This window comes from Penicillium cosmopolitanum, assembly GCF_028827165.1.
Source record: "Penicillium cosmopolitanum strain IBT 29677 chromosome Unknown utg000006l:49.0-5199605.0:1.0-5204138.0, whole genome shotgun sequence".
In the NCBI taxonomy this organism is placed as follows: Eukaryota; Fungi; Ascomycota; class Eurotiomycetes; order Eurotiales; family Aspergillaceae; genus Penicillium; species Penicillium cosmopolitanum.
In genome coordinates this window covers 4520952-4537951 of record NW_026622676.1, presented here as the reverse complement: position 1 = coordinate 4537951, position 17000 = coordinate 4520952, and the positions used below count along the sequence as shown (strand labels likewise).

The following is a 17000-nucleotide window of genomic DNA, read 5'->3' as shown; positions in this document are numbered from 1 at the left end:
AACATAGTTGCTTGCAGATAGGAGAGTTTAAGTTGGAATATGAGGTACCATTATTCACCGATACCAGGTATACTGTAGTTAGTCCCAGCCATAGTCAGTCATAGTCATAGTCAGGCGGGTGTCAATGAACCTCGGCTTCCGCCGATCCCCCCGTTCTCCTTCCGGCAATCCACTCTCCACTCCGCAACCTTCACACCACCACCTCCTCCATCTATCTCCCCCTCCATCTCCTTCTCTGGTCGACGATGACTGGTGCTCTTGAAAATGGAGTACCTTCCTAGTCTTCAACAAGAGTTCGATGAGCATAAGCCATCACTTTTCGGTGAGTCTCAACGCCATTTGCGGGGGAGTCATCCCCGGACGGGGGACTCTATCGCCTTCATCGGCCAATCTAAGCTGCGTCGCGGTCACGAACACGATCGCTAACAAGTCTGTGATTTCCCTAGAACTCCTTGCCGAACAACAACTCTCCGATCTCCTCCCACCTTCTATTCGATACCTTCTCGCGGTCGCGACTCACCGCCACCCCCGGTACCTTCTCCGGATCCTCAATTCATATAACGAAGTCTACGCCCTCCTCTCCCTCGTTGTCGAACGCTATTATCTGCGCACCTTCGGCGGGTCTTTCACAGAGAACTTCTACTCTCTCAAGCGCGAGCGCGTTCTCCGCACCAAGAATGGCGAAATCCCACGCGCCCAGGTCGGCGCCGACGGTCCCGTCCGCGACGCCCTCAAATTGCACACCACCGACGTGTGGAAGAACCTGTTGGTGATGGTCGGTGTTCCATATCTCAAGCGCAAGCTAGACGAAGGATATGACATCCACGCTGCGCCACAAGCGTCTCTGGTGATGGGCGGCGGGCCGCGATACAACCCCAGCGACGACCTCCCTCATAACCCGACAGTGCGCCAGCGCATCTTCCACTACTATAAGTGGTTCCTGCGCAATGTCTACCCATCTGTGAATGCGGCATACTACTTTTCCGTTCTGGCGTTCAACCTCGCCTATCTCTTCGATAATACCAAATATTCCTCTCCATTCCTCTGGCTGATCGGCTCTCGCATTCGCCGCCTGGGGTCCGCCGACCATCGTGCCATCGCTGCAGTTCTAGATCCCAAGCCCGCCCCCGGCGGAAGTCGATCCCAGCGACCAGGCTCGGGATTGATGGGCCTGCTCAGCCCACAGAACCTGAATACCCAGCTTCTGACCTCTCTTCGCTACTTCCTCCCAGCATCTATCTTTGCACTGAAGTTCCTGGAATGGTGGCATGCTAGTGACTTCTCTCGTCAACTGTCCCGAAAAGCGACAGAAGTTCTTGATCTCCCAGCCCCCGTGATCTCAGGCCTCACTAATACGGCCGAGCGAAAGAAGTCTGCGGAAGAAGAGGAGAAGAAGAAGAAGCAGGTCGCTGAGCAAGAGAAGAAGGCTGCTTCTGGAGATCTCAAGTCAGCTCTCAAGTCACCACGACGACACCAACCGCCTATTTCAGCGACCTCCTATCTTCCCATCTTCACTGTTCCTCTACCTCCAGCCGATACTTCCAGCGCTAATACATGCCCTGTCTGTCTGAACGCTTTGACAAATCCGACCGCCTGCCAAACAGGCTACGTTTTCTGCTATGTCTGTATCTTCCACTGGTTGAACGGCGAGCACCAGCGACAATTGGACTTCATGGACGGAGAAGGTGCCGGCGCCGCGTGGGAAGAGGAGATCACTGGCGATGACGAGGAGGAGGAGGATGAGGAGAAGAACGACGGGCGTGCCAAGGAAGAGACTGGATCGCGCAAGCGTGGTGGGAAATGGGAAAGTGGGAAGGGTAGGTGTCCCGTTACAGGGCGAAGAGTCCTTGGGGGCACGGATGGTCTGCGAAGAGTATTGATTTGATTTGATTTGATCCGATGCATATACACTGTATTCTTACATATACCATCATGGCAATAGAGTCCATTTCCTGTCCCGAAAAGTGTCCACTAGTCAATTGCTGTCAATTGGATGGTAGAAGGCAAATGTTGGGAACTATTCTTTTTTTCGAGAAAAGAAGACTGAGACAAAAGCAAGAATTGAACCTGCTTCCTTCCGGTAACAGTATAAAATGGGGCTGTCCTAGGTCAATGCAAGTTCTGGACGAGTTGGATGGAGTTGGATCTACAGAAAGACCACCACATACAATCATCTTATGATATTGGACGAAAACACCCATCCCGAATATTTTAGAATTCAGAAAAAAAGCAGAGAATAATATTCTATGGTATACCAGAATTGAAACAGGAAAAAAAAGAACAAAAAAACCTACGACCACCTCTCCACGTGTGCACCCGCTTTAAGGTGTTGTACTGTCGCAGCCCGCCCACTCCCGAGTCGTCTCATCGGTACATGGTCCTAGACAGCCATGCATCGCTATCTGGTGCTGCCTGTCAGATAGGCCCGGTAGGTAGTGGTGGCTAGAACCTGTTTCCCACTACACCATTGGCGAGAACTTGACAGAGAAAAGGGTTCATCCAATCCTAGACGAGCCCTGGTTAATAGAAGGAGGTTATTCGTGTTGTTTTCCGAGTATCAACCGAAAATGGTCTTGTGCGAGAGTAGTATGAAATGCTCTTCGATTTTTCAACAATAATGCTTCTATTTACAGTCTATCCATGTCTATGTATTCCTCTCATTCCAATTGCCTGATCAATGTATCGTAGTCGCCCTCTCAAGAGCAGGTTCCTCGGGCGTCATCATCGCCCCCGGATTACTTTCATCAGCCTTCTTCTCTTTCAGTGTATGCGTCATAATTCTCTGCATATACTCTTCGGACTCGGCTGCGTACTTACACTTCGATCTGATCACAGACCCGTACTTATAGAAAAGGAACGGAATCGGAATGCAAGCAACCGAGAGAAACGCCGGGATCGATGGAGCCCAGTGAATCCCCAGATTACCATACATATAGATCGAGATGACGGGGAAGATCGCACCGAAGACAGAGCGGAGAACTGCATTCGACGCGAGGACTGATGCCGAGTAGATCGTGTATGAATCAATCAAGTAGTTCATGATCCCGAGGTAAATCAGGATGACGCCAATTCCAAACGGCGCCGTGTCAATGATAGAGACGATCCAGTGGATGGATGGATAATTCGTCCACGCGAACCAAAACTGGCTAATAGAGATCAAAACAGCACCTGGCATACATTGCACCAGACGTGTCTCTGGTGGCGCGCGGCCACCGTGAGCATCCATGGTCTTGATGTAGTGCATATTTGCAGGGATCGTACACGCAATACCAATGAGCATGCCGACCAAGATGCCCAGGAAGGAAAGACCGCCGACACCTGGATTCCATCCACGACCTTTTTCAAAGACGATAGGGAAAGCGTCGAAGAACATATACAGCGTACCGTAGACGATAGCAATGTATACCGCGCAAAGAAAGACAATCGGCTCCTTCAGAAGGAGAGCCCAGGGTCGAAGAAGCGACTTGTTCAACAAATTCCCCAATGACACCCGGCCTTTATCGATCTCAACTTTGCTTCGATATACTTTACCCGTGATCTGCGAGAGGGTCTCGGCGCGTCGACGTAGTAGAACTGGAGGGTATGTTTCAGGAATGATCAGTGTCGAGAGAATCCAAACGAAACCAGCCGTCGCAGCAAGCAAACCCTCAACCCATCTCCAACCAGCCTTTATCCCCAAAAAGCCACCAATGATGGGACCGAGCGACGGGCCTAGGAAGGGCGCAGCAGCGTACAAACTCAGCGCTAAACCGCGGTGCCTCGCTGAGTATAAATCCGAGATTGTTCCGCCAGCATTGCTGAAAGGGGACGAGCCAAAGCTGCCAGCAAAGAAACGAAGAATGCAGAGCGTCCAGATATTCTGCGCGCCCGCACAACCCGCCAAGAACGCAGCGAGACAGAGCATGCTAATGAAGAACGAGACCTGTCGACCCCAGACCTCGCCGACGGGGGCCCAGAGGAGAGGGCCGACTGCGAAGCCTAGCACATACAGCGATAGCCCCAGGGTAGCAACCTGAGTGCTGACGCCGAATCCTTCGATAACTTCGTCGATGGTTCCGCTATACGCAGAAGACGCAAGGGATACGATTAAGGTTGTCGCTGCCGCAGTCAACGTGATGGACAATTTCCTGGCCATGCTGAATAACTGTGGATTGCGCGTGTCGCCAGGGATCCAGGTCACGGCGTAGGGATCCTCCTCTGTACCAGAGCCAGTGAATTCGGAATCGAGAACTTCCTGAGTGACGGCGCCATGATCGACCAAGACGCGCCAATAGGGAATAGTTCGCGGGTAAACCCTGGGCACCTTCTTGCGGGCGGCCTCTTGTGGCATTCTCGTCGCGAAAGTCGAGTGTGTTGCTCGCAATCGCAAGTGCCGGGATGGGATGGGATCGGGGTGGGAAGAGGGTTTGACAGGACTTCGATCGACGATCTCGATCTGCGCCCGAGGGGAAGGGCTAGCCTTGGCCCTGGCCCTGGCTTGCGTGCCTGATAGCGACAATCATAACAAATCTTTTCATCGGACCCTCGGCACGGGTTCGATTGGGTGGGTCTCTCGGTTGCATTCTGTGTTGGTGCTGGATTCCCGATGGGGTTTCATCGGCAATGCCGATTGGGTGTGGATTGCAGTGTAGACTGTAGTTTGTAGATGTTATCTGCGCGGATTTGAGCAATCATGCATAAATTTGTTGATTGTGGCGTATAGTTTGACCTTGCTATTGACTGCTGCATGAATATATACAGAGTACAGAGTAAGACGTGGCGTTCAGCTGATTGAGTTAAGCTTTTGGTTCGCCGTGATTGTGCCTGCACAACAATCAGACCCACTTGTGCACTGGCATAAAAGTTTGAAACTCCGCCTTCCAATGGCAGGCTACTAGTAGCACTAGTTTCCCATTAGAAGATGCTCAATAATGGTGGGCAATATGGGGTTTCAACCCTTTGCAACGCCGCTGTATCTATAGAATTGGGAGAATCTTGGAAATGAAGAAAATGCATTCTGGATTGTTATTTTCTTTTCCCTTCTTTCAAACTTAAAGGTACCTTCCAGCTCTGTATATTCAAATTTGCATACTATATCCAATCTGGTTTCTGGGTTACTTCAACATAACCAAGGTTGCGAATTACAGTCCAACTAGTTCCAGTCCGATCATGATCATAGCAAAGATCACAAGCCTCCGTGGCTGGCATACGAGTCCAGAAAAACCCTTTCACTTCCGCATCTTTCCGAGTCAGGTAGTCGTTTCGCATTGAAACCGAAATGAAATGAGATGGAAGTAGTCTATGGCTCACAAATGCAGCCACCCGAATCACAGTCTGATCATGGACAGACTTCTCATTTTTGCTCAAAAGTACCCATGGATAGGACCGAGCCAATGGACTATCCACATCGAACCATTTGGTTAATTTGGGCTGACTACTCCCTACACTAATCGTACATACGGAGCTGACTGGCCAGTGAATGAGTCTTGTGGCTGAAATCGACAGGTGGGCGATTTGAAAAGATGTTTCAAATTAATTGATTAAGGTCAACTTGTTTCTTCCACATCCAACATATCGATCCCGCGTTCATTGTCAGCGTCAAAATGAGACTTAGTACTCCGCATCCATGACACTGACATGTAGTCTGTCTGCCTGTGTAATTTCGATAATCCTGAGGATTCCCATGGCTACAACCATAGCCTATATAAGTTCCATAGGCTTTTCGAATATAGGAATTGGACAAAATTAATACCGTGGGTCCTACCTAGGTACATAGATTCACAGGTCTAATCCTAAGACTCAAGTTAAGGCGAATCGGAACTCGAACCGCAGTCACCCCACAGCGGCCAAGCTTGTTTTGAATCAACAAAAAAGCGAGTATGCGATGGGTCTATACTGAGCATACGTACACAGGCTATGACCACTGGGCACTAACTTATATTTACATGCAAAAAGTAAATCTGTGATGGCTACTAAGCACTGCTCTTTGAATTCAAAAAGCAGTATTCAAAAAGCATCATGCAATGAGGAATGCTAAAAGGACCAACCCCCCCCCTGGCACATTTTTTCTTGACATATATTTTCCATACAAGGTTTAGATACACCTCCAGCACTTCCGATGTATCCCTGATGGTTAGTGTTGTCCTCCATATTGTCTGATCCAATATATCGTTGCTGGCTAAACTATTTCTCTTCTACAAACTATTTTCTGTTCTTTCCAATCTGTCTAATATAATATTTCTAAGAAATTATGGTATTGTCTAAGATTTCTACAATAATCTAATAGGACAGTAGCTATTAAAGGTAGGGTCTGTTGAACTAAGATAATATGACTAGGCATTAGGAATTATAGGTACATTGAATATCACAGGAGCGTAACTAAAATCTGTATGGAAAATACATACTAATCCAGAGTTGGAAGTTACCATGGTCCAAGTAGGAAAAATGGTGCAGGGGAGGGGTGGTCCTTTTAGCAATCCTCCATGCAATTGGCCGTATCCGAATGCACTGGTAATGAAAGCACTGATCTAGGATCGAGGGCTGCTAAATGGACAATGGGCCCTTCCCAGCCCTGATTAGTATGTAATCTCCCTACTACTTTGGATACACTTAATCTACCTCTAGCGCTGCAAAAGTTTATAGTCCCTTGTTGACCTCTCTAGCCTCCGCCATTCTATGGCAGACTAGTACCTACCTGAGATGGAATAGAGTAGCTAATATATTCTATCCTAGGTAGGTACTAGTCTGATATTAGAAGACATTCGCTAATAGTAGAAAATAGACAGTTAGAAATTTTTGTAGTGCTACTGTAGAGATAGATTGAGTATATCTAAGTTTGTATGGAGATTACATACTAATCTAGATTCAGAAGTGCCCATGGTCCATTTAGCAGCCCTCTTAGGATCGGTCCTACATTATGCGATATGGGAATCCGTTATTGCTTAATAGTCAGATGGCCTTGCCCCAGGTTGATCTCTCTTTGTTTTTATTTTCGTCCTTTTTTATTGTTATTAAACTCTTCTCTATTTTTGGCCCATGTGTGCATCGCCAGTCCTAGAGACTGTGTGGTTTGAAGTCGACCAACCCCATGAAAACTAGAGATTTGATTCTTTCAAAGATGTTTGTTCACTACTAGAGTGAAAACGAGAGTCATTCGTGACACTGGCATGTAATTTGCCAGCATGGGCATCATTTCGATAATCTTGAGACTCGAGATCATCATGTAAATTTGTTTGTGACTCGGACTTCCCCTTATCCCTCATAGGGATATTGTCTTCGTCTATCTGGGAATAGTTTGTATCTGTCGTGAGCCACGGCTTAGAAATATTCCCTCGAGAGATAGCATGCGACCCATGGCGAGGGCCAGAATTTGGAGTCTGATCAGATGGGTTGCTAGGCTTTGCACTGAGTGAAAAGGCGCTCGTCAAGCGACGAGCAAGTCCGGTCTCCATGATCATCTTGGACAAACAGGGAACACTGAAGATGAAGAAACCGCAAGTCATCTCGGCACAGGCCCAAAAGAGGAGAGGGCCGATTAGATACATGCTGTCTGCTTGTTTTGCGAAGGCGACGGTATGGGCTAAGCGGAAAATTGCTGAAATAGACGCCCTAAGAAATCAAAATTAGAAAGCCAAGGTCTTGCGATAATGGTAGTCGAGAACTTACAGGATACCAACACCGAAGATGATAGAAATACCGATCTTCTTCGGCCAGCTCATCTGTAATCTCCAAATAATCCGCTGTGGCAAGATAAACATCGTCACATCGGAGATAACTTGCACGGAGGCAGATGTAAGCATCACATTTGGTAAAGAGTAACATTTGCTGGGAAGGTAGAATTCCCAGATCGCCTGGTGGGGACGACACTGCATATTCAGAAGAATGATGCAAAGTATTCCCCACAGACATTGTAGAACAATCACGGCCCAGCAGCCAGTCCAAAATAGATTTCGAGTTCTGTCAATTGGGACAAAAACTCGACACCAATCCATTAAGATAGCGGTTTTGATCAACGGCAATACTGCCGAATAACAGCAGCCGTAGATGAGAATCAGCTACAATGATCTATTAGCTTCTTGTCAAAAGGTTTCAAGCACCGTCGAATTCGAAGCTCACATAAAGTGGTTGGATGATGTCTTTGTTCTGGAGATTCCAAGTGTGAACATAATAGCCAGGCGTGAATATCAACGAATAGCCAGCGTAGGCAGTTCCCCAGTAAGCGCCCTAGAGGTAATCAGTATATTATAGTAAGATTTCGCCCCACATCAAATAAAAGGTGAACGAACGTAGGCGCATATCATCATAACTGTCGTTGGAACAATGATTAGTCGTGTTCGGGCAAGACACGTTGAGTATAGTATGAAGCTAATCCAAACTCACCTTCCTCCACACGAATCTTTTTATCAATCCACACCCGAGCGAACAAGCGCAGACATACACATGCGGTCGCAACGACCATACAAATAGATGTCACAAACCAAGCCAAACCATTGCTATTTGGCGGGTTTTCGAAATCTGGCGTCACCCCTTCCGGCGCAGCGAGCGCTGGCGCGGCCAACAACTCGGCGAGAGCCTCGGAGGACATGCTCAGCAGATGGCCAGGGCAGTTCACACAGAGCAGCCAGGGGTAGAAGACCACGAAACGAATAACTGATTAGCGGCCTCGAATCTAGCGAGGGGGAGCAAGGATAATGTACTGAGTTTTGCCATCGAAATGATCAGCAGACTGACATGTCTGAAGAATCCTTCTGTGTTTAGCATCGACGCGCCCCAACTGCTTGCGGATTCAGAAACTCGGCGACCCAGGTTACCGGAGTGGCACTACTAGTTTGCGAAGAATTGTACGGCATCGCCTTCAATCTAACTCGTTAGAATGTGCGCCATAAAATTTCCAGTCTGAAGGATCGCGGCCAAGACTCGTGTGGTGTGGACCTGTCGACCGCTACTTATCCAGTGATGTCGCAAGGGGCGTTCCGACAAACTTCACGGTAAGTGGATATCTGCCATCTTTTTCTGACGGCAGCGGGAAGTTAATCAGTCTAGTCCATATTTTGATCAAGATGGACATCGAGGCCATTATATCAGACGCTAGCCGCCTCACCTGAGCACAGGGCCGGGCCAGGTATGTATTCAAGACCCAGCAACTTTGGTCTCCATCCATGGCTCCAATCATGGTCTCGAATGCACAGATCGGCGGCAGCCTCGAGAGATGAGGGTGCGTGAGATTCAGCGGTCGTTCTCCGGGACCCCACCATAAGACAGGTCGACTTTTTGGGCATCCCCACCAACGGGCAGATTGATTTGTCCAACTGAGACAATGAGCCGTCAAACTTTCGAGGCTCAGAAATGGCCCGGACCACAATACCATTATGCTAGCATGGAATAGACATTGGACACATCTGTGAACCAGAGAATCCACGCGTGCTCGTACATACAGGTGTCAGACATCTCATGGTTGTCCTGCGGGAAAGACCCCAACGGTGATCTTTACTGGGCCGTGTCAATTATCCACTTTTCCCGCTTCGTTGAAATCCTGCGGTCGCACCAAGCATACCCCCTAAGCTTGGCTTGCTCGTTCTTTTGCTGACTAGTCTTTGTACGAGGGAGGCTTCGTGACCTGAGGGGTGAAGCGGGGAAGTGTGCGAGTGCAATAGAACCTACTCCGTAGTTTCTTTCTTAATGTATCCCATACCGCAAGACTTCTGAAACAGTTCTTAGAGATCTACTGCCCATCATGACTGTCAGTGAGTAGTGCACGGAGTCACAATTTTTTGAGATGATTTCAACATTGACACCTATATCCAGATGGAGAGACGGAGTACCCGCCGCAGGCGGACCTTCGGACGATGATGAATGAACAACCAGTCCCCTTACTTGCTCCGGGGCTGGTAGACCCGGCTTCCATGGCTGGAAAACAAGCAACTATTAAGGCGAATGCCTTATTGGATCGCTTCAATGTTGCTCTGGCGAATCGCGATGCAGATAAGCTGGCTGGTTGCTTCTACACGAGCCAGGCGTATTGGAAAGACATCTTGGCTTTGACATATCACTTGCGTACTTTCAGCACCCCGGGGGTCATAGCCGCGGCGCTACTCAAGACCAATAAATTACGACAGATCGAGAATGGCATTTCGATCGACGGTGCGGCGATTTTCCTTCCCGCTACACCAGTCCTTGTAAGTGCAATGGCACACGCGTATAGGGATTCAAGAATGATAGGTCTGATCTAGACCAATAGCAATTTATCGATTGTCCAATTGTCTTTCGAACACAATCGCCTGCCGCAACATGTCGCGGAAAAATGATGTTGTTGCCGGTGGAAGTCGAATCGGAAGTTGGTAAGCTAGAGATTGATTGGAAGATCTGGATTTTGAGTACCAAACTCGAGAGCTTGGATATTCAGGCAGAGGATGAATCATTGCTCCAGGCACCTGGAAAGGATATCGGTGTTTCGGAGAGCCTCGAAACAGAAGTATTCATCATCGGTGGCGGCAATGCGTACGTGAACACTCAGAAGTCTGCTTGATCTGAAGCTTGATGTTAATATTGCTTAGGGCTGTTACGCTCTCTGCGCGTCTGAAGGCTCTAGGAGTCGAAAGTGTCATGGCCGAACGCACTCAGGAAGTTGGCGATAACTGGGCCCTGCGCTATGACTGCCTGAAGTTTCACATCCCAACGACTGTCTGTGAAATGCCATTTTTGTGTAAAGTCTTGTGTTCTTGAGGTTTCCAGAAGTTCACGACTAATATTGGCAATTAGGCTATGACAAGGAGCTCCGCGCTCCCCATTTGCTGTCAAAGGATGAGCTTGCGTCGCAAGTCCGACGCTATGTCGAGACGTTCAACCTGAATATCATCACATCGGCGAAAATAAAGTCCACTCAATACGATATGTCGACTGAGCGCTGGGAGATTGAGATTGATACTCCTGCGGGAAAGCGAAAGGTTTCTTCCAAGCAGCTTGTTCTGGCAACAGGCTTCGGATCACAAAAGCCCAATATGCCGTATATTCCTGGAAGGGAACTTTATAGGGGCACGAGTATTCACTCCGCCCAATTTAAGAGTGGAATGGACTTAAAAGAAAGGGGTATCAAGGTGAGCCCACATTGACGAGACACAAGAGAAGTGATTCCATGAAATAAAACTGATGTTGCAAAAATTTCAGTCTGTTGTTGTCATCGGATCTGCGAACACGGCCTTTGACGTTTTAGAGGATTGCCATGTAGCAGGTCTCCAGTCAACGATGAACGTTCGATCGCCAACTTATATGGTTCCGTTAGAATATGTTTGCGACAAGATGAGTCTCGGCGCTTATGACGCTGGCGTGGAAGCATCGGACAATCGTTTCCTGCTGCTCCCCACGGTTGTGGACGGACAGCTTGCCCGCAACCTTTTCAGATTCTTCGCATCCCAAGAGCCCAATCGATATGAAGAATTGAAGGCAGCTGGCTTCCCGGCCCTTGACAGCAGTGATCCGAGTCAAGCGCTTATGTATAACCTTCTCGAGCGAGCTGGTGGACACTATGTAGATGTTGGTGGCACCAAGCTGATCGAGGACGGGAAGGTCGCGGTAAAAGCTAATGTTGAGCCTGTCGCGTACACATCGACTGGCCTCCAGTTCTCTGACGGGAGTGTTATCGAGTCTGATGCGATCGTGTGGTGTACTGGATTCGCGGATGGGAATCTGCTTCAGACAGGCGCGGAGATCTTGGGTGCTGGGGCTTCAAAGGTCGAAGGTAAGAAGATACTTGGAGCAGAAGAGATTGTCGCACGTCTTGAAGTGACATGGGGAGTCGATGCTGAGGGTGAAATCCGGGGGATGTGGAAGCGTAACCCGCGCCTGGACAATTTTTGGGTGATGGGCGGCTACACTCAGTTGCAACGTTGGCACTCGCAAACTTTGGCCATCCAAATCAAGGCGACCCTGGAAGATATCTTGCCACCTGCATATCTGGAAACACCCCAGGTTTCAGGCTTAGAAAAGGAGTAAAGCCAGCTAAGCCCATCTCACGAATTCGAATTTGGTTGGTAGTAGTCGGGAAGATAGAGGAACGCAACCTGAAGGTTTGACTCGGGAGGCTCTATAGGAGCTTCACGCTAGGTTTTCTTGGAGTATATTTCTCATTCCTTCCATGGATTTGAATTGGCATAAGATTGTTTTCGAGATTTTTTCCCTATAGTATTTGATCGCTGGTGGCGGTTTTCTCACCATTGATTCCCCTTCGAAAGGAAAAACTGCTGAAGGCACTTCGTCTTCGAAGCGAACTTATTCGTCTTCCTTCGATTATAGACCCAAGATTATCCTTATCATTTGACGTTGATGTAACCGTACTTTTGGGCTCTTTTGACTTTTGATAGATCCACCAACAGATCATGACCGCTAAGGTCAAAGGCACTGTAATCGTTAACCAGATAAGCCATGCCTTGTCATTGACAGAAGCCCCAAATATTTCGGCATCAACTACGGTCGCAACAAAGGTTCCCGGTAGAAATGCCATGGTCAGAACAGCAATTGAAGTCATTGATGTTGAGTCTTCTTTCATGCTGCGCGCAATCTGGATGTTGTTGGCCGCGTCTTGTTGCGTTACAAGACTGTAGACCAAGGAGCTGATACTGTCCTTCCGTTGCTTGTAATTAAGAAACCACGTTTTCTGCTTTTCCATCGAAGAGATGACATATATGGAGTCTTGAACACGTTGCTGTATGAAGGGTCTGGAGTTGGGGAGCCAAGAGCTGAGGCGTGAATGTGCTTCTCGGATCGCAGATGCTGTGAAAATAGCAACATCGGCATTTGCAATATGAGAGTCTGCATTTTGGGAGACTATTTGGAGCTGTTTGGTTAGATCTCCAAGTTTGGCCCGGTCGCTAGCCTCAAGACCAGCAAGGTGATCATTGACCTTGTTGATCTGAGTCCACATGAAGCGTCGGAAACGTGCGACGTGATGCTTAGAAGCCTCCAGTGATAACGTGGAGAGGATAACGTGAATGTCAAAGGGGTCGTCCATGAAAACAGCTCCCCTGCTTGACGCCGAGGCAGTATCAATTGCAATGTTAAGAATCGATTTGAGCGTATTCACAGATGTGTCAGATTCATTGTGGGATATGATGTATGTTGTTAAGCTGCGAGTGAGATCATGGCGTGAATATACCGATAAAGGAGATCCTTGAACATGAAGATTCCATCGTGGGTGTTGACAAAACAAATCTATATTTTTCAACTGAAATTCGTCCGGAATTTGCGTCTCATGATAGTCACATACCACATGCTGTCAACTTTCCATCATTGTCGGCCTCCCAATGTGACTTGGGTGCCCAGTAGTCCGGTTGACCGAGAAGGTTTAGGGAAAAGAGCGGATTAATTTGCAGGGTCCTGATAAGTAGTTGTGTATTCTCTTGTGTCATCAGAGCCCGTACACCGAAGGAGGTCTTTTCACTGGGCACCAATGGTACGAAACTAAGCAGGTTAGTAAAAGAATCAAGATTTCGAGTTCGGATGCCCTCACATCACAAGAAGTCTGCGTATTGATGGAGTATGATCAGGCAGATTCGCTTTCCGACTCGTGTCGAAGTCCTACTAGCAAGAATCGTATGTGAGATATTGTCCTTCGGAGTAGATTTGATTTGGTGAGGTCCCAATATCACCTGCAAAAAGTCACCCATTCCCTGCGCAGTCAATGTTCGCCATTCTGCATAATATGAGTATGTTTTTGAGTTCAAAGATTATGAAATTGATCTCACCTGCTCTCTGCAAGTCCACGTGCAAGCACTCAACATTGGTTTCAAGAGAGAAATTTTCCGTTTTTCGCAAATGCTGATGACATTGCACAGCATCAAAAACTTGTTGAAGAGATCCGAGATTATCAAGCGGATAGTTCTTTAGGCCAATATCGAAGTCAAACTCTAATTCGTTGACTTTCAGATCGGTTTGTTGGGCATGGCGATCGATATCGTTTTGTGCTCTTGAATTAGGACGTTGCTCAACCTTGGTCTCAACAAGCGAAGCCTCCAGCTTTGAGAATTTGCCCAGATCCCCAGTCTCGGCTCGACTAAGTGGGTCTCTAAGTTCTGTCATTGAGCTTGCTTTAACGCCTCTCGGTGTGATACCAGCAGCCAGCTACACTCAAATATTGGGTATTTTCAGAGGTGGAGAGAAAGGAGAAAATATAATTATGAGAGAAGCGGCGTACAGGAGGGGTTCCGGGCTTATTGCCAAGGGAGATAGTATCATGAGGAGACGAAAGTGCGATTGGATGTCGTCTGACAACGCGAAGGCATTTTTAGGCATAGCTTGATGGCTTTCTCCCGCAATCTTCTCGGGTGACAGGAACAATGCACCGGTCGCTCCTCAAAAATTCTTCATCTATCGACAACGGTGAAGAGATATTTTATTTTCAAGCCATTAACTTTCAATGTCAGTCAATTGTTTGTTTCTACGATCGCTGGGATATCCACCAAGATTGTAAATTTTCAAGTATTCCACATCAAATATTTCACTGAATCATGAATCCAAGGTTGTGTGGCAAGGAAGTCGGCATACATGACAGTTATGGCTTAGATTTGCAGCAAGATAAGCACTAGTGAAGGAAAGAAGAACCTGAAGCCAACCACGGCCAACTAACCAGGAGTCAGGACCCATCAAGGCACAGGTGTATTTCCCGATGATATGCACTAAGTGTATTCAGGTCGAGATTCCCAGCTGGGAGTAGGTGTTACTAGGCCTTTTGAACGAGACTTGTGCTCTATTAGAACCACTCTTGTCTGACTCTGACAATCCATGAATATTGCACTCAAAATCCCACGGGCCATGTCTGTCCTGATCGATTCTTCGAACGTGGAAGTGGAAGTGGAAGTGGGGGCCCCAGCCGAGGGGTCGCCGTCCTTTCCGCCCACCGCTTGTTTCTGGCCTTTTAGCCTCAGCCTCAGCCCCATCGCAAACAAGACCTTACTCTTTGGACTTCAAGATGCCACTCGATATAAGTTATGATGAAATTTGCTCCAAATTCGATCGGCTTGTTTCGAATGGCATCATTCAGTACCAACCTAGCCACCCCGTCATCGTTACTGACAACGGCATGACTGTTTGTTCTCATCGCTACCGCCAGCTCCGAATCGTCGCTTTCGACGCTAATGTGGATATAGTTTTGTTTCAATGTGGTTGAGGCATTGAAGGAAAAGCCACAGGCCGGCGAGGCCTTCAAGAGCGCCCAGTCGAACCTCGGCGACGGCACCGATGCACAGCCCGAAACGTTCGGCCCCGGAAGTGATTTAGCATTCGATCATCCAGATATCTGCATCACCAGAGTCAATGAAACTCACTTCCTCGTGATCAACAAATTCCCGGTTTTCCGACCTATGCTACTCCTATTGACGATTGATTCATATCGCCGACAGCATGAATTACTCGACGTCGAGGATATGGAGGCCGCATGGAGCCTTGTGTGTGGACTTGAAGTGGAGCATTTTGCTTTTTTCAACTGCACAGTCACGGCGGGATCTAGTAGAGCTCATAAGCATCTGCAAGTCATTCCAGCCCCAGGTGCCAATGATGGATATGCAGACGGTTTCAGATTCTTTCCGGACTACGACCCCGAATCCCAGACAGGTACGCCGTCTTGCGTATACTTCTTGGAGATATTCAAAGAGCCACCGGAGGGTCTAGTGAAGACTAGCCAGCAACTCATGGAAATATATCTACGGTTGTTGCAGCAAACACGAGAAGCGTTGAAACTCAACGAGGGCCCGTGTCCGCATAATTGGATTCTCACAAAACGATGGATGGTGATTATTCCTCGACAGAATAAGGAGTATAGGGGACTTAGTGCGAATTCACCGGGTATGGTTGGATCGGTTTACATCGCAAATCAGAGTCAATTTGATGCATGGAAGGAGGCTGGACCTCAAAGGGTTCTAGCGGGATTAGGCCTTCCCCGAGTGGAGGCTTGAAAGCCGGAGGGTCTTTCGATATTATGATAGAAGGGAAAATACCGATAAAGTTATTTAATTTGGATGAAATAAAATTATAGATTACAACTAGGTTATTAAATACGATCCGGTCTTCCTGAGTCACCCATGCAAGGGCTCTAATATATGCCACCTTCGAAGAATACGGCGCTCCATAAGCGCAGGGTGGTCAGTACCCTAGTTGCATATCAGGGTATTTAGGCCGGTAGAAAATGGTTGGTATAGTATAGTGGCACAGCAAAAGTTTCCAACAGCTTTTTTGCCTTCCTGGTCTCCGTCTTCCCAATGGCGGACTACTAGCTATCTAAAATGGATTGGGGTTGCCAATTTATTCTATCCCGGGTAGCTACTAGTCTGCAATTAGAAGGGGGTCAATAATGGCGAGCAATAGGGATCAGGTAAAATACCACGATGTACAACTACTGACCACTCTGCGCTTCTCGAGCGCCGTAGAAGAAGGGCAATCGATCGGCTCTAAGCTTTACATGTAGGGGAAATTCGGACACAGAGTGGCTGAAGAGTATTATGGCGTGAAAGCTCTTATTTATTCTTCAAAGGACATCGACTCTGTGATCATGAGCACCGAAACCGAAAAAAAGCTTACGAGGCTTGAAAGATGTCGAGAACTTAAAGCCAAGTATGGTACTTAAAGCTGGTCTAAAAAATATAATACAAGACCATAAGAACATGCAGAATGAATGGCCAGTAAAGACGTTTATACGTGAATCGCCCGGGCTTACACCCAACTCCCTAGATGATATTCTTAGATATAATTCTTTCAATCCGAACGCAATGAGATAAACCTTGGAAGAACTGAGATGTAAAATGTTCAAGTTCAAGTTCAAGTTCAAGTTCAAGCTCAAGCTCAAGTTAGCAAGTTAGAAGTTCAACTCCAGCACTTTGACGCCGGGTAGCCAAAAGGTAAACTTGAAAGGGAAAACACTTCAAAAGCCCTGCCAACATCATAAGGGATTTAAAAAATGATAAAAGGGAACTGAGGAAAGGGGGAAGAGGGAAGGGGGGTAGGGATAGAACAAAGGCCGTATCAAGTCATAACAGACG

At 47.7% G+C, this 17000-nt stretch overlaps 8 protein-coding genes across 8 annotated transcripts; 5 read left to right on the top strand and 3 right to left on the bottom strand.

The window, feature by feature from the left end:
• Positions 1-298: 298 nt before the first annotated feature.
• pex12 (ubiquitin-protein ligase peroxin 12) lies at positions 299-1885 on the top strand (the record flags this gene model as incomplete). The annotated part of the gene is made up of 1 exon (XM_056630860.1): positions 299-1885. The coding sequence occupies one exon, from the start codon at positions 299-301 to the stop codon at positions 1883-1885; it is 1587 nt and encodes a 528-aa protein (XP_056490162.1).
• Positions 1886-2674: 789 nt separating this feature from the next.
• On the bottom strand, positions 2675-4330 carry N7509_006222 (MFS transporter; the record flags this gene model as incomplete). The annotated part of the gene is made up of 1 exon (XM_056630859.1): positions 2675-4330. The coding sequence occupies one exon, from the start codon at positions 4328-4330 to the stop codon at positions 2675-2677; it is 1656 nt and encodes a 551-aa protein (XP_056490161.1).
• A 2743-nt stretch (positions 4331-7073) lies between these two features.
• Positions 7074-8563, bottom strand: N7509_006221 (uncharacterized protein; the record flags this gene model as incomplete). The annotated part of the gene is made up of 4 exons (XM_056630858.1): positions 7074-7587; positions 7645-7844; positions 8095-8202; positions 8417-8563. 4 exons carry the CDS (start codon positions 8561-8563, stop codon positions 7074-7076), a joined length of 969 nt encoding a protein of 322 aa, XP_056490160.1.
• A 1149-nt stretch (positions 8564-9712) lies between these two features.
• On the top strand, positions 9713-10208 carry N7509_006220 (uncharacterized protein; the record flags this gene model as incomplete). The annotated part of the gene is made up of 2 exons (XM_056630857.1): positions 9713-9722; positions 9784-10208. The coding sequence occupies 2 exons, from the start codon at positions 9713-9715 to the stop codon at positions 10206-10208; spliced, it is 435 nt and encodes a 144-aa protein (XP_056490159.1).
• Positions 10209-10279: 71 nt separating this feature from the next.
• Positions 10280-10504, top strand: N7509_006219 (uncharacterized protein; the record flags this gene model as incomplete). The annotated part of the gene is made up of 1 exon (XM_056630856.1): positions 10280-10504. One exon carries the CDS (start codon positions 10280-10282, stop codon positions 10502-10504), a length of 225 nt encoding a protein of 74 aa, XP_056490158.1.
• A 620-nt stretch (positions 10505-11124) lies between these two features.
• On the top strand, positions 11125-11967 carry N7509_006218 (flavo-protein; the record flags this gene model as incomplete). The annotated part of the gene is made up of 1 exon (XM_056630855.1): positions 11125-11967. One exon carries the CDS (start codon positions 11125-11127, stop codon positions 11965-11967), a length of 843 nt encoding a protein of 280 aa, XP_056490157.1.
• A 184-nt stretch (positions 11968-12151) lies between these two features.
• N7509_006217 (uncharacterized protein) lies at positions 12152-14049 on the bottom strand (the record flags this gene model as incomplete). Its single annotated transcript, XM_056630854.1, has 4 exons — positions 12152-13182; positions 13238-13431; positions 13486-13663; positions 13716-14049. The coding sequence occupies 4 exons, from the start codon at positions 14047-14049 to the stop codon at positions 12152-12154; spliced, it is 1737 nt and encodes a 578-aa protein (XP_056490156.1).
• Positions 14050-14938: 889 nt separating this feature from the next.
• On the top strand, positions 14939-15920 carry N7509_006216 (putative phosphorylase; the record flags this gene model as incomplete). Its single annotated transcript, XM_056630853.1, has 2 exons — positions 14939-15055; positions 15117-15920. 2 exons carry the CDS (start codon positions 14939-14941, stop codon positions 15918-15920), a joined length of 921 nt encoding a protein of 306 aa, XP_056490155.1.
• Between the last annotated feature and the right edge of the window lie 1080 nt (positions 15921-17000).